At 41.3% G+C, this 17227-nt stretch overlaps 1 protein-coding gene across 3 annotated transcripts in view; it reads right to left on the bottom strand.

The window, feature by feature from the left end:
• Positions 1-16110, bottom strand: part of TGFBR3 (transforming growth factor beta receptor 3) — a 127776-nt gene extending 111666 nt beyond the window's left edge. For 2 of the 3 annotated variants that reach the window (XM_050900678.1, XM_050900680.1), the window contains exons 1-2: positions 16067-16110; positions 854-1029 (exon numbers count right to left, since the gene is read on the bottom strand). In XM_050900678.1, coding sequence (XP_050756635.1) covers positions 854-914 — 61 coding nt within the window. In that variant the 5' untranslated portion in view covers positions 915-1029; positions 16067-16110. Of the gene's footprint in view, positions 1-853; positions 1030-12756; positions 12797-16066 lie in introns of those variants that run through there. The other variant, XM_050900679.1, reaches the window with a different exon arrangement.
• Between the last annotated feature and the right edge of the window lie 1117 nt (positions 16111-17227).

Genomic DNA, 17227 nt, shown 5'->3' with positions numbered 1-17227 from the left:
ACAGATCTCTCCTTTCTCTGTCACAAGTTATTGCAACACACTGTTTTAAAAATCCCTATCCAGGACAAAATGTGGGACAGGAACAATCCCCATAAATGCCAATGCATCTTCCTAACCTATGAGACCTCCAGTAACAGTGACAACTGTTATTAAAAGGTCTTTGCCATCACCATTGACAGTTAACATTAAAACAGATTAGATAACAGTCAGGAATGACTGAGGCGAGATTTATCCCAATAGGGCAGGAAGGATGGACGGAGTCAGTGACCTATTACGAACCTTTCTGGGAATTTGTCAGAAATTTCTTTTTATGAACTAAAATAATCGGGACTTAATTCCAGATTATAGACCTTGAAGGCAGCACTGAGCTGAGCTGGTACACCCTTTCAGCCCAGCTCTGTAGAGAGACCCTAGCTCAGCTTCACCAGCACAACCCTGCACCCAGGGCAATAAATCCAGCCTCTTGACAGAGCCAATAGTTCGGCCTCAGCATCGTGCTGGCAGAGCTACCCTGCTTCCACTCACAAAGGATTCCATAGGAACCTCCCCCTTTATAACATGTGCACCATACAATTCTCTTTTTTTTAAATAAATAACCAAAATAATTTATGTTACTACTGCAGTTCTTTAATGATTTTAAGGGGCAACATAGGTGCAAGAAAATGCTCTTACAGGAACTGCATTGTTTCTCACATCACCACACCAGCAGTTATGATCACAAGTTTAATATAAAACCTAGACATGAATGTCAGCTGACCTACATTTTTCCAGCATGAAAAAGTACTTTTGATCAATAATTCTGAATATATACAATAAGTTACACTGAATGTATGATTTATATAATGCCACCTACCTGCAGCTGCAAAGCACAAAATCATCAAAGCAAACACTGAAGTCACACAACTTGAAGACATTTTTGCAAATGCTGTATCTTCTGAAATCAACTCCCTTTGTAGCTCTTCATGTAGATTTACTTCCTTTGAAATTTGTGGTACGTTTTGAAATCAAATCTTCCAGACTTTTAACTGCCTACAGAAAGTAAAAATACATTTCAATACAAATATAACTTACAGAAATGTTACTAGATATTTAAAATCCTCTCTCTTGTAACAAGAGAAACATAATTCTTTATTAAAGGACTACTAGAGGAGTGCATTTTATATTGCCAGACACCCTAGGTGCTGATATCTTAGTACTCTTCCCCCCTGTATTTCAGCACTACTTTGCAGCTGTTGCTCTTTCATATTACACATTGTGCAAGTTGTGATCTACTTGGAAGTGAAATCCCAGAGTCGTTTCTGTCAACTAATACTGAAGTCCTGCTGAAGCCTGCCAATGGTACGCACAGCCTCAGACATGTTTATTTTAAGTATTCAGACTTTCTCTGGGACATATAAACATTTGTTTGTTTATCTATCTGCTGCTACCTTTATTATACCATGGAGAAATGTTTCACTTGTGCTCTAGCTGGTTTACAGGTAACACGATAAATTTAACTCATCATTTCTCAGTATCACAAATTCTAAAAACTTTTCAAGGCCACTTGACACTCAATATAAAGCTGTTCAGAACCTTTATTTTAAGAGATTTAAAGACATGATATACCAGGTCAGTAAAACAACTTAAATGTGCTATACAAATAAACGACAATACAGCCGACGCCTGCAAGCATTAAAAACATTGAAAATTCTGACCCCAGAACGCACGCTGCAGATTTTTGAAGGGAAACACTTACTAGATGCACAATATCCTCTTCCACTTTTTTTTTTAATCTATTCTCAGTCATCTAGAAGTCTAGAATGGGACTACAGACCACGTAGGTAAGGAACCAGAACGCTGGTATCGTATTCAATCAAATAAAAATCTTATCTACTTTACTTCACTACCAACCTTCAGAAGCAGAAGATGACAGATGGTGCCTCAGCAACCACTAACGCTCACCACAAAGCAATGCAAGCAATTACAAACAACCATCACAGAGCTAACTGATAGCAAAATGCTGAGTCAGGACCAAAATCTAAACCATGACAACATGAATACCATTTAAAAGGTTCTTGCTGACATTAAAATGGAATGAAGTACCAAGTCGGACAAAAGGCTAGGCTCTGTTATACAGCGTGTGCCATGCTGTGCATGATCAAAAGTCTGCACAAGGAAAACCTGCACCTAGACCAGCACTTCAAGATACCTGCTGATAGCACTCCTTCGGCTACGAGGAAAACACCAGAAACTCCTTTGCAGAATTTCTCCACGGGTTATTCGGCAGAGACAGCACTGCCCTGTGCGGACAGAGCTGCAGCTACCCACCAAGAAAGGACTGCTGGTGCCCGAGGCCAGAACTACGGCCTCCACCAGATCCTTCTCTCAGCACCCAGCTCCTAGCACTTCTGACCAGTCTCAGCGGTACCCCAGATCCCACCTGTGTGGGAGGAGAGCCCAGGAGTGGCTCTGCAGGCTGCTGGCAACACCCAGACACCACGCTTCTGCAGGACAGAAATGTATGGGGCAAGGAAGGAGCTGAATATCTATCACAACATGGGGTTTCACACAGTTCACTTTCAAGCTCAGCATCCCATATAAGAAGGACATTTGCTTTTGTTTCCTGTTTGCTTTTGACACATGGTATTTTAGGTTGATATTCTGTAACTGGTTCTCTCCCATGTGTACCTCCTCATCGCCTCCCAGTGGCTTAGAAACCTTGTCAGACAACAGCAGTGAATGAAGGAAACCCCTAGGAACTCTAGTAATGCTACCAAGTAATCTTTATCTTCTACCTACTGGCACTCAGTCTGCGGAAAAGGAGTTTACTCTTGATTCTGAAGAGGTACACTGACCACTTTGCACAGTGTAAACAAGATCTGGGTACCTTGTTACCTGCTATTCACAAAGTTATGCATGATTAATGTATGATTAGATATCCCAAACTGGAGATTGTTTTCCATCAGAATTAAATTATGAGAGACTGTCACTATCCATGAAAATACTTAGTCATACTAACCTAAAACCTTGACCTCAAAAATTAAGAACCTGTGAAACTATCCTGGGATGTTTAAAATAGCTTTAGCTGCAAAAAAAAACCCCAAACTGCATTTTTGTTCTCTTCCATGCATTGTCCTTTTTAAAGTTGGCCCTGAACTTAGGAATAGATATTAATTAATCTAAGAGAAAAAATGTTTCAGGAAATAAACAGATACCTACTTACATATCATTCATGTAACAACATCAGTTCTGTATAATTTTGCTTATTCCATGTTAAAACATATCACTGTTACGGAGGTTGAATGTTTCATCACTTACAGGTTCTCTGGCACAAACTATTCTTTCCACTGCTTGCTAGGATCAATACATTTAAAAAAACTTGTGGTAGTGTTGTAGTATCACCTAACAACACGACTGAGGTAACAAGACACCGCAACGAATTTCTACCATTAATATCAAGATGAAAAACACAGCCTCATAAAGCAGCAACAGTCCACCTTAAAACCCCAAACAAGCATGATTTACCTAAAGATTTCTTTCACGACATTTCGTAGAAGAGGTGTTCATCTTCAAGAAAAAAAAGTTCTGGAGAAGGATGAACACACACACAAAACCAATGCTAGAGACAGCTCAAAACAGGAAAACCTCAGAAAATGATGGCTTCCTTGGGCAATTTACAAGGCTTGTAAAAATTATTCATCCTGAACCTACTGGAAGCATTCAATGAGTTTCTAGATATCTCTCACCTCCCCCTAGAGTGTAAGGTTATATAGCTAAACCCTCAAATCCATGAGGGATACTGAACTTTGTGGTAAATTAAGGCCAACCTTTATTAAACAGAAATAAATTGTTGACAAGAGTGTTGGACAATCCTTTAACACAGAAGTTTTTGAACGCGAAAATCCAAATCAAACAGGTTTAATGCCAAAACAGCAAGCCATAAGGAATTTATGACAGACATTGAACATCATCTGTGAAGTCAAACGTAAGCTGGAATCATTTGTTGCTATTTCTCTAGATGAAAAGAAACCTAAGTGTACTCAGTGAGAGTATTTGGTTGCTAACTCATTTTTTAAATGCTGCCATAAAGAAAAGTGATCAAATACAGCAAATCATGAGGTTTCTAGCCAGTGTTAGCTATAAAAGATCATCATAATGTCCTGCAAGATGTCATATGTGCAAACAGGCAATGAATAAGCATTCTGAAACTTGAGCTACTGATGTATAACCATTTCATCAACAACAATGAATAAAAGAGAAACCAGAAAAAGACAACTACAGCACACATGCTCAGTAATATACTAAATAGGAAAACACAAGACATTACTTAGATCACTCTTCCATCAGCACAAACCTCTCATTCTTCAGTGACATTTTTAGAAGGCACACAGTTGTGCAGAAATAGGGAGCACAGGGAAAGAACTGGAGATAAAGCAACGCTGCTGAGAGCAGCTGAGAATCCCATTCTGTGCCGACCACCTAAGTATGTTAAAAGGCCAAGTTTCTATTCAACCTTGATTTGGGAAGGATGATTTAAAAGGGAGAGAGAATACATACACATATCCATCTGTACGTAAAAACAAAAGAGTGATTTGATTCCTACCACGAGCCACTGACCAATAACATTTACAAGGTATAACTCGGAGCAGGCAGTATACAATCGAAAAGCCCTAGGCTTCTACTCCGATTCTGCCAGCTCATGAAGGGTGAATAATGGAGACATAAATGAAAATTAGAAAGAGCTCTCTAAAGGGTTCACTTGCTTGAAGATATGCATTCACAAACTTAAAAAGGAGGGCAAATTTCAAACCTTGAAAGACAATGTGAAAAGGTGACAAACTGACAGCAAGTTTCATGAATTTAGGATGGATGATATCCAAACTGCCAGCTGCACAGCAGCAATTCAAGTCAAAAAAGCACAGACAAAAATGCTACTAATAATTAATTTAAGAATAAACCTACTAAGCGGACAATCTGTCAGTATTTTGGAAAACCTGACCATCCTCACCTGTGACAGAAGTCAGCTATGAAGCTGCTATTATCTGACCATGTGACAGTACCCAAGAGAAATGAATAAGAAAATAGGTGAGAAAAATTCAGCTGTGGTGCAAAACATGCCAGATTTTGCTTCAGTGTGAAACCTGCTGTCACTAGAAGAGTATGTGAAACCTGCAAACTAGGAAAAGTTGAGGCAGACCACAGAATAGGGGGACATTTCCTTTGAAATAAGAGAAGAAAGCTGTGCAAAGGGATCAGGAACCTAAACTATTTATCCAAGAAGTAAACACAACTGCTAGTCAATTTGAGATTCAAAAGAAATTTCCGAGAGAATCATCTTTTCCTTTGGGGTATATCTGGGTAGCTATTTTTGTAACTGAGGTCACGAAAGGGCATATTAAAAGTATAACCAAAAAATCCCAAAGAGGAAGAGAAGATGACATGAGAGCTTCGGGTTTACTAAACATGCTGTTTTCATGCCAATGCTTTATACTACTACAAGCTGCAAGAAAGGCTGGCAAAAGAGGGCATCTGCAGCCGGAGCCACTGAAGACTCTAAGAGGCACAGTCTGCTGGGGTCATTTTCACTGAAGTTTGCTGTCGTAAAGGCCACTAGTCCTGATAAAAGTCTAAAAAGCACAAAAGAGCCTGTTTTGTTGAGAAGTATCATTCTGCAGATGCAATCAGGAATGAGTGCTACTGGGAACATCAGGAAGAATCTTACTACTACTAGATTTTATTAGGTGTGAAAGAAGACTGGGGGAGTAGAAAGGGGGAAACATTTTGAAGTACATGAAGACAAGAAGAGGAGGAAGTATGAGTTTTTAATTTGGTTTAAAGTAGGAGCCTCTAATGTCCATGAGAATTCTAATGCATAAAGCTTAGCTAGAAACCAGTGAAAAATATGATGCTTTTGGAGGACACTGGGACGCGCTGACTGGCCTGTGAGCATGGCCAGCCACAGAAGGACAGATCTCATTGCCACTCTAAGCTAGAGGACAACAAATGCTCCTTAACTCAATGGTATTTAAAAGAATCTGACTTTGTTAGAGCCAGCAGCACTAAGCACAAAACACCAATCAGTTCAGTACACTACGGTTATCTCTCTACCCTTCATTAACTGAAACATTTTTTCTTTGTAAAAATCTGCTACTCATCTTCCTCAGAATTCCAGTCTTTTGTGGATTTCTTTAAAGCTATCCTTTGAACTAAAAAGTCGCCTTTAGTACTACAACATGACCAAAGAATTCAGAAATTAGAAGCATGCTGCTTACTCTTAAAAAAACACCTTTACACTAAGGATTTCTGAGCCCTCACTGACAGGAGCTACCAGGACGTAAGGCTCTGTGGTCTATGGACGGCTTGTTACCAAGAAATCACATTCTGCGCTGTTCTGCCATCAGTAGAAAGGTATCCATCCCCACGTCTGCTTACTGCTCTCCAAAAAGGGGACAGGACTCTGCTCTGAAGTGCTTGAAGAACTACAAATGAAAATGACCAAGTATAATCCCTAGGATTAAGCTGTCTTCAGAACATTTGAGCACCTTTCTACTCAGCCTGTTTCTGTACTTCTAGCAAAACACCTATTACATATTACTCTTGAGATCAGCGTCTCCTTAGCTTCAATTTTTACCCACTTTTCTTCTCCTGGTAAATTTATTTTTACCTAATTTTTCAAAGCTTTTCTGCACAGTCCAACCTAGCAATATATATGCCTGCAGGTGGCCACAGCCACAGATTTGAGGGCGTTTCTGTTTCCTATTAAAGGCTTCTATAGCATAGGAATTTGCCACATTCATTGTTGAATTGGGTTCTTATTGCTTTATTTTCCCCTTTTATTTCTGTTTCCTTAAGCCTTTTCCCCAATAGTCAGCATCTGTTTCTTTAATCACCACCTACCTTTCCCATACAAGTTCTTCCCTTGCCTTAACTCTATCCTCCTTGTTGTCTAAGCTTTTCCTTTACTGCCTGAAGAATAACTTCCACTTCCTCTCCTCCTTATCGACATGGACTCTGGTAATTCCCTCCTCTTCCCATGCATGGTGCCAGAGGTTGCACAGCTCTCTACAACACTGCTAACAAACACTTCTCTACCAAAGCGAGCCAAAAATCCTCCTCCTCTAAGTCACATCACAAGTCCCACCGAAGTGAATGGGGATACTTGAGTGAAGCCAGCAGGATCTGTCCCTTTGTGTTGTTTTGCCATAGCAACGTGAACGCAAGTTTCTAGGCCAAGAAGGCCTTCGCAGCCAAAGCTTTTTCACTTTTTGTTTGTTTGTTTTATGCATGGCAACCATTTAACTTATTTAACCAGTTTTTCTCCCATTTGTCCACATTGGTTTCCTACGCGAATGCAATGAATACATGCACTCCACATGTAAGTAAAAAAGGCAATCATTTGTAATCAAGTACACCCAAGCTCAATTAAAAAAAAATATCACAAATGGTTAACTACACGAGCAGTTCTATAAACTTAGGAATAGAACAGTTTTTGAAAGGGTTTATTTATAACCCTACTCCTATTAAATATGCATTTTAGCAGATTTCTTTTTTACTAGATGACATTTATCCTCTGACAATTCTGCGTGATTTGCACACATATAGGTCGGAAAGCTGACTAATAGGGTTAGCAAATATTAATGTGGAATTGAAAATTTTTATGTATTTTTTTAATGCCTATGTCCAAGGCATATACATGAAGTTCCACCATTCAGAACTCAAACCAGTAACTTATTCATAAACTATTAAGGGGACAGATTCTGTTTTAGAAACAACAGAGTGGTTTCATTTTCAGCGAATATATGAATAATAATAAAAGTAAAAATCCTGACATATCAAAAGTCCAAGGAAAAAGTAACTCTGATGTCCTGCAGTTCACATGCTGCTGTGCTTGTAATGGGACATTTCAACAAGTCACAGTTAAAGGCTATGGGAACTGGACAAGTGCCAAGGGAAGATGTTTTATGCCATTTAGCAATTGTGCCCCTCTATTCCATGTGACTTTTGTTTTAACATTTTGTTTATTTATTTTCTTATTAATGTATTACAATGTAGCCTGCCAAATTACAGGAAGCCACAAAATATACACAAATGAGTCCATAAAAGATGTGAAACCATTCCACCTTTTTAGTAACAGTTTACTGAGGTTGGTTTTGTTACCTGGTACGTATTTTGCCCACAGCTGGCATGAAGCTCCGGTTTGGATGAGGGTGTCTATTCTCACTATCATTTCATAACCAACTTTCTCTTCAGTTTCCCAACTTTTTTTTTTTTTTTAAATCACCTGACTTGAATTGCTATGAGTTTAGATCAGAAAAATAAAGTCATGACACCAGACACTGTGGAAGTTTCAGCTGCACAATCATTGCACAATATAGCACAAAAGTAAGAGACAGTTTACAGAAACAGGATAAAAATCATCCTGGTTTATGTTCCCAGGACTTCCCTTCCCCCAAACACAGGGAGGTATGCAGCTGAATCTGTACAGGCTGAGGGGCAAGGTTTTGCTTACCAAGTGTAAACAACAGAATAGCCTCTTACAGGATCAGGATGTAGGAGGGTTTCAATAGGTAGAAGGGAAGGAAGTGCATTCAGGAGTCTTTTAGTGGAAGGAGTACACAAGATTCTTCCACAAGAAGCAGACTGGAACAGATTCCTTTTTGACAACAGCAGAAAGTCCTAGAGGTTATCGAATCTCTACAGAAGGGAGTGCACATGGCACTGAAGACAGAGTTTAACAAGACCAACACCCTACTTGTAACTTGAGTACCAAATCAGAACTTTTCTACTTTAATGTAGAGCCCTCTAGGACATCCTACATCAGAGCATCTCTAAAGGGAGTGGAGAAAACAAGATGTTGGGATGCTGTACTGTTCTTATAGTATAACGGCTCAAGCAATCTGCGATCTAGTACCAGCTTCAGCCACATATTTTCTGTGCAACTCGCAGTTAGTCTATTCTTTCACAAGCAAAAAAGTCATAACAGGACCTCAATATGGCCACAGCAGCCCCCCCCATAACACCTACCTAGAAAGACAACACTACTTTAGGCAGTTCTGCTTCCGTCTTCTAGTTAGAAGATGGGTGAAAAATCTCACTGGTCTTATCAGGGAACACCAGTGGCATAATTATATGCCATCTTCCTGATGAACATTCAGGTAGCAGAAGGAGGAAAAAAGCAGAGAGTTCTAGAAACACACATACAGAAAGACTGGGTTAAAGTTTTCATGACAGTCCAATAAATCTGAGTCTCAAATCTACATTTAAATAAAACTCAGGTTCCCAATGAATTCAACCAGTAATATCTCACCACAACTAACAGGAACCCAGATCATTTTTTTAAATGGCACTTGCTGCTTCTGAAAAGTTTACCCTGAAATAAAAACATTTCTAGTGCATAGGAATCTTCAGGCTGAACAAGATGATCATAAATTGCATGAAACAAATCTCTACAACCTTTCCTCCTCACAGTTAAATTTCTTTGGCCTAATTACTTTATTTTTTTTATGGTTTCTAATTGGAAACAGAATAGGTTTCCTGGCACTGGACTATCTTACTCTTCACAAACACAGTAGCAGCCAACAACCTCACACAAATTTCATTTATCTTAAGTTTTACTTGGCTCAGTTTCTAATTGCACACCTAAACTAAACAGATAACAGCTCTAATGTACCTATCAAGACAGACATAACCCTAGGGAAGGCATCTCCTTGTGGAGAAGGAGCCACAGCAGGATGGAAAGTTACCAACAACTCAGCAAGGCTTCTTCCACTCAGGGTAAGATTTCAGCAAATTATTCTGTCAATGAATGCTTGATGCTGTTATTTTTTTCAAGACAAAACTGCAAAACCTTAGAACTGTATCTAGAAATATTCTAGCTGGAACCTTCCTACCAGGAAAAAAGCTAAATCAATCTCTGTTGGATTTAAAATCTTGAAATGACCTCTATACATTTAGAAAAGTGGTTTTGAAACCATGGCCTACAAATATCTGAAATTCTCTGGGTTAATTGTGAGAAACCCACAAGGGGTAATAATGAAAAACAAGACTATGGCATTAAGCATAAATTCACTATATAAGGATGCAATCCTCTTTGGGGAGAAGGGGAGGGGCGGAGGGGAAGATGGTCAGCAAATTGAACAGGATTGAAAACCAGCATTTCCCATTACAGGGGAATCGGACAAGGTGATACAAATCAGCCCTCCCCACTGCCACTGGCCATAAGATACTACAAGATGTAAATTAACAGGTTAAAATATTAACTACTAGGTACTTTAAAGTTAACTGCATGCATTATCAAAACCACATTTTGGAAAAAAAAAAAAAACAAAGGAAGTGTGTCTTGAGTTTTGCTCTCTAGAATAAGCTACACTCTAGAAAGCAGGTAGATTAATAGATTATTTCTTCAGGTTGCTAAACAAGAACACAAGATAAATACGTTTATCAAAAGTTAGCTGTTAGCCACTAAGTTTTCACATGCACATCTGTAAGATAGGAAACTTCTCCCACACAAATAGGGAAGACCTTAAAGTGCCACACAGTTAAAAGAATGAGTCAAAAGGAGCTTCCCTTTGTGTAGGAGTAATCTACCTTCTCCCTAATTGTCTGCCAAATAACCACTGTAATTTAATTTGTTGGGCAGAGAAACACGTTCAGGCCGAGGCAAAACTTTTTTCATAAAAATCATCATTTCTAAGCACTGCGATGAGGATTTGTTTCAATCAAGATACACATCGCTGGCATGTTGCACCCAGAATGGAGATACACTCCCATATAATTTTTACCATATAGAATTTCCTGCCTTTCATTATTTCGTATTAAATGTACACATGAAGTCTGTAAAAAGCCTTGAACACAAGTTTAGGGAGATGGAAGGCCACAATAAATTCCTATATTCATATAAATAATTTGTGCATCTTGTATGCCAGAAGGAAATCACTACACCTCATCACTGAAGTGAACCAAACCACCGGATCTACAAGTATTCAGAAACACTGGTCATTTTAAACACTGGAGGGAGGAACTAACTCATCACATAACACGAGCTGTACAGACTGGAGGAGTGACTTGGTCCATTAATGTAATAGCCTTAATATAAGAAAAGGCCCATCTTTTCAAATACCGCAATAGCTGTTTTGTAAATCAAAACAGAGTTTTGCTTCACTCAAATCATTGTCAAAAACAAAGTATTGCATTGGTGATAAAATACTACCATAGTTCTCAATCACGTTGTATCAAATGCGGCTATAGTCTAATAAATTACTTCTATAAATGTAAGACAGAAGAAGACATATCCGTCTTCAATCCACCTCCAGCTTCTTGGCAAAGAAATACATGTATTCAGCAGATCTGTACTATACAGTAAGCTCACTGGATACTTTGGGATTTTTTTATTGTCCCTGACTCACACAATGAACCTACACTGATTTCCAACAGAAAATGCCTATGCTTACAAAGGTAATCAGAGTATAAGTGAATTGCCATTCTTTTTCAGAATCATTAACGATACCTCATGTATCACAGCCCCTATTGCCTTCTGTGCAGAAAAACAATCTATACATGTTAGCTCTATAATTAACTTGTTTCAGACCCATGACCTCTAGATAAGCTATTCTCCTGCAATCTAAACAGGTCTCTTGCAAGGTCACAACTAAACTTATTTAAAAGAGGGGCCCTTTCCAGCTGACTCCCAAAATCCCACAACATGTTGCAACAGGAAAAAAAAAAAAAAAAAAGAAAAAATCTGAACGTGACCAACTAGTGTATTGAAATTAGACTACTAAAGTGCTAAATGTAATGGAATTAAATTTCTTAAGAATAAACAGATATAGCTCATTTTAAAGTACTATTCACAGAATGAATATGAAATAATGATTTTCACATTTTCCTCAATAAATTCATTTATTTCATTATAAATATATCATAAACCAGCATATTTTGCCAGACATAATTATTTGTAAGCAGTACAATTCAACAATGTAACACTTACAGTGCAGTATATAAAATGTTCTCTGCTGAACTTGACAAATCTGGCTATTTAGATACTCAAGGTCATAAAGGATGTTCTTTTAAAAAAAAAAAATCTATTTTGCCAGAGTGGAAATAAAAAATATGGGATATATACTAAGTAGCAGCTTCAAAGTCCCTCTTTCAGTGATTTCCAGAGATGTGTAAATCTGTTTCATTTTGGCTACCATAGAGTTAATTGTTGCTGTAATAGCACAAGAAATGCTGCTCTATTGGATGACTGCCAGCACATAAAAATGCGAATCCACAGTTATGGATAAAGCAATTCCAATTGCACTACTTCTTTGCTAGTACGTTTTTATGGCAAAACATGCTTCGATTCATGAAGTGGCTAGAAACTAGCATACCGCTGTTAATCACCACAAATATTACTGCTGTAGAAGTAATGCCTATTTATAATACACAAATATTTTGTGGAACTAGATCAAAAGTAATGTGATTGCAAAGATATCTGCAATCTGTATCCCACAGAGTATTTTCTGAGATCTACATAAATTGCTCAAGACTTGGTAATTCATGTCTTAAATGTTAACAGAATATTGTTGGAGATATCAAACAAAAGAATTGTAAGACAAATTAGGCAAAGCTTTAGCACTATTTTCAAATAACATTAAAACAGAAATCTCACTTTGACTTTACAAACTATGTTCTTCAGCATCTCAGAGAACTGTACAGGGGAGAATGTTTTGTGATTCCACAAAAATGATGGAAGAGGGAAATCGTCAATGGAACTTAACATGCATCTTTTTGTACCTTCAGTATCTGGCGACATCAGATAATGCTCTTAGGGAAGAATGCATGGCCATTGGAATATGCATATACCTGGTCACCGAAACAATGGGAAGAAAATTCATATTCATTTAATACCTCAGTACGCAGTCAGTGCCATTCCAGAACCACAGGAGCTTACATCTCTTCCTTTAAACCTGACCTGGGACTGTTAATTTCAATTGAACTATATTTTGTCTCCACTTGCTCTAAGACCTAATGCTAGGAGACTACACAATTGTTATCACTCACAAGTAGCAAATTAGCTACTCCATGGCAAATGCTCCCAGGCATGTTTTTACACCACCATCAGCAAAAGACAGCTTAACCCCAAGTATAAGATATCTCACATCTACTGCAGGGTAAGAGCCTGTTCCCTGGCTCTTTCTGGGGAATAGCTGACATGCTGCAAATTCCCATTCTTCACTTAGCATTCAGCAATCTGTTTGTATACCCATACCTTAAGTATTTGCCATTTGGCTGCATCAGACTTCACAGACTAGAAAGCAATATGGATCAATGCAAGTCATCGAGATAACCTTCTCTTGCAACAGCCTTTACATTCAGTATTCCTGGCACAAAAGATGTAATCAATTGTTATGCCAATACAAATCAAAAATAAAAATCATTATTGATCTGTGTTGGGAGTGTCAGTTGACCTTTACAAAAATAAGCTAGTAATGACTTCTTAAAACCTAAGAGAATATCTAAAAATATTCTCTCTTATGGAAACCCTAAATACTAGGAATAGTTTCTTGTGAGAATACAACTTTTTTGCAACTCAACTTTAGCTCTCAAGATTTCTAGATACAATCATAAATGTGATACAGTAATAGTTTTACTGTGAAAATATTTTGTCCAGCTCATTATCTAAAACTTTATGGGATTACTCAAAATACCATCTCATGGGTTTAATTAATTCACCTCAAAACATCTTCAAAGAGAAATTTCACTAAAATAAACCTCTAATGTTTTTTCAAGTTCAGTTCTGGCTAATATGACAAAAATTCCATTCAGAAGAGTGGAACACACGCCTGCTAAAGCAAACTAATAAACAAGCATTCAAAAATAATGTGTTTATTCCAATGTATGGTTGTGGGGGTTTTTTCAAGTACATTGACATTCATCTTCTAAAGAAATACTATCAATAGTATAGGCCCAAAGTTTTAACAAATTGCAACTGTGGTAGGAAGAGAGACTTCATAGACAGAAAGTTTTGTGTTCCCCCTGCTGGTTTAGCAATTAACTTCAAAACACTGTTCCTAGAGGTAGGCTTCAAGATGCTGGAGTATTAAAAGATGTTTTACATGCCAGAGAACAAAAATTGAAACTTACTTTTTAACAGAAATCACGTCCATGGTAGATATCATTTACATACTCTGACTAGATGAGGCTCTGGACACACAAAACGTGCATGAGAATCAACAACCAAACAAGACCTCCCCAGAGAGAGAAAGCATGGCAGAAGAGAAAAATGTGAAGTGTCACTTTAAACTTAACAAGGTTGGACTATAGCAAACAATTGGGGGAAGCAAGTTTCAGAGTAAAGGACTCTTCACTGAAGGAAGCCAACAACCTGCCCCCCCCCCCCCCCCCCCCCAACACCCGTCCCTCCCTTCCTCCCCCAGCTAGCCGGGAACACCAAACACCGGCTGCAGCAGTTGGTGTCGGCCCAGGTCTGTGTCCTAACAAGAGCAGCTCCTCCTCAGCTAGAATTCAAGCCCTATAAGCTTTCATGGGTTAAACTGGAGCTCTTCAAATGAATAAGCATCTTCCGTTAACATTTTGCTAACACTCTTGCTGGAAATACTTTGACAGGACACCTGTGCGGTGCTAATTAAAACCTAGCTACCAACTCATGTGGTCCCTGGCATTCATGGAAAAAACCTGGACTGTAAGGGAAACAAAGTATTCCTAGCACGAAGTGATAAACAAATAGATTTTGTCTTTGGAAGAAGTTGTATTTACATGTGTAGTTTCAAAGTCTTCTGCGTGTGAGACTATGATAGCAACAGTGCTCCAGGTCACTGTGAGCCGAACGTAACTGGTCCCACAATTAGAGAGCAGGCAGCCCTCTCACTTTAGGTTTTCTCCCCAGAGGGGGTCTAATATCAGCCTGTTTGGACTCATCCAAAAAAACATAAATAAATACTTAGTTTGGTATAAATAGAGACCCACCCAGGAAAATTTCTTTCTTAGAACAAAATCATGGCACTTGTTCATCCAAGTCTCTCTCTAACAGGTTACAAACCCTATCAAGAGGTTTCTGTTAAAACTGAACTGTGCTGATGATCACACATTTGAGAAGAAAATAACAAAGGATGGCAATTAAATTATAACAGCTACAGCTTAATAGAACTGAGATAAGTAGATTTACATCTGGTTACATCCACAGCAAGTGGAAGAGGCGTAACCACGCACACAGCTATACCTGAAGTCCTTTCTTTTCAAAAGCACAAGAAGTATAATCTCCCATACTGTTTGACTTCAACGATGATAACTTTGGAATTACAAGTGCATCTGAAACTGGGGAAAGTTGAAAAAGTTACTTAGTTCACATCTAACTTCAATGGGATATTATTGTTACTGCTAGGAGAGATGTACTCAGAAGGCTGCAGTGAATCGACTCCAGTACATTCCCTGCAAAATACGCGACGGTAAATCCCACAGGTCAACAACGCCTCAGTGAAATTGTAATGAAGTGCCATGATACTGGCCTTTGTATTCTCACATACACTGAATTTACACTCTGCTAGTACATTACTAAGTTCCCAGCTGGCCTCATCAAGGGTACGATGACCCCGATACGCACAGTGGCGTTAGCATCTGCAAAGGATTTCACTCGGTACCAGTGAGTAACTCGCACAGCACGTACCAACCCGCCTGACACAAATGATTTTCGTTGGGACACCTGTAGCTTTTACTCGCCAGAAGCCCACCTCACGGCTCTCCACTTAGTTGTCACACGGAGCCTGCACGTTTGCACGGTCCGGACGGGCGAGCCGCTTCCAGCCCTCCTCACCGCACACGCGCGGACACTGCCCGTCCCACAGCCTCGCAGGTCCCGCACCCCTGAGCCCGGCAGCTCCGCGGACGCCGGCGGCCCCCCCCGGGGACCCTCCCGCCGCGCCCAGCGCCGCCGCCGCCCCCGCTCAGCCCCGCGCAGGGTGACATGTCGCGGGGCGCACGCCCCGCGCCCGCCCCAACGGCCGGCGCATCCCTGCGGGGCGCCCGGCGCCTCCGCCCGGCCCGGGCCGCCCGCCGACGGGGTGGGGGTCGCGGCCGCCGCACCTACCTGGCAGCAGGTCTGTCCACGCCGCGTCCCGCGGGGGCAGGCGCGCAGCAGCGCGGCTACGCCATCGGCACCGCGGCGCCGGCCGGCCGGGACGGCAGGGGACGGGACAGGAGGGCAGCCCTCACCGAGGCGGCCCAGCGCCGGCCACTACTGCCCGGCCCGCGGTGCGCGGGAGGAGGCGGAGGAGGAGGAGGCGCGCAGCCGCCCGCCCGGCCCCCAGCCCGCGAGTAACCCCATGGCGCGGGAGCGCCGCGCACACGGCGGGGCGGGGCGGGCGGGCGGCGCCGCGCCGCCATTGGGCGCGGGGCGGGGACGGCGCCGTGACGGCCGCCCGCTCCCGCCTCCGCCCCCGCCCCTCGCGCCCGCCGCCACCGCGCGCGCGGCCCGGGCCCCGCGCGCCCCCGGCCTGCACCTGAGCCCTCGCCCGCCCCGCGGGGGGGGGGGGGGGAGCGCGAACACCGGCCCGGTAGCGAACCTGGGCCGGCCGCCCCCGCGCGGTGCCGGCAGCCGGGGCGTTCAAACAAGCCCAGCTGCGAAGCGGAGCGAGGGGGCACAAGGGCGATAGACCCCGCACGCGGCAACTCCGGACAGCGGCACCCCCCGCACGGCCTCCGGCAGCAACAGCTTTAAGTGATCTGCGCTAAAAAATACGTTAAGCAGTTGGCATATCATGCCAATTCATTTAGTTTGGACTTGCACATCATACCAGATGCTAAATGTAGCAGGCGGTATGAACTATAACCTCTGCGCCTATGTAACACTAAGGCACGGTGCCCTGAGCGGATGTGAAAGACCTCCCGAGCCTGGTTCTGCTCCCACCACGGCCATGGCGCTGCTCTGGGGGAGCCCTGGGACGCAGCAAGGCTGGGGCCGGACCCGTAGCGCAGCCCGCTTTCTTAGGAAGCACGCTAACGGCATCGAAAAGCCTAAGTCAGAATGAGTTCCAGCCAACACCACACAGTTGACATTGTATACACTGAGCAAAGTAGTCCAGATCATTTGGGGTTTATTACTTTACGATAGAAAATAACAGAAAATGTTGTTCAGTACAGAATACACTTTTAAGCTTGTCAAAACTCCAATTTCAACAATGTCAGGACTATTGAATTTTGGAGTGAGCTATCATTAAGGGAGCTGCATCATGGGTGAGGCCTTTCCACC

The sequence above is a fragment of the Gymnogyps californianus genome, chromosome 8 (genome assembly GCF_018139145.2).
Source record: "Gymnogyps californianus isolate 813 chromosome 8, ASM1813914v2, whole genome shotgun sequence".
In the NCBI taxonomy this organism is placed as follows: Eukaryota; Metazoa; Chordata; class Aves; order Accipitriformes; family Cathartidae; genus Gymnogyps; species Gymnogyps californianus.
Note: the sequence above shows the minus strand (reverse complement) of the source record. Positions and strands in the feature narration are given on the sequence as shown.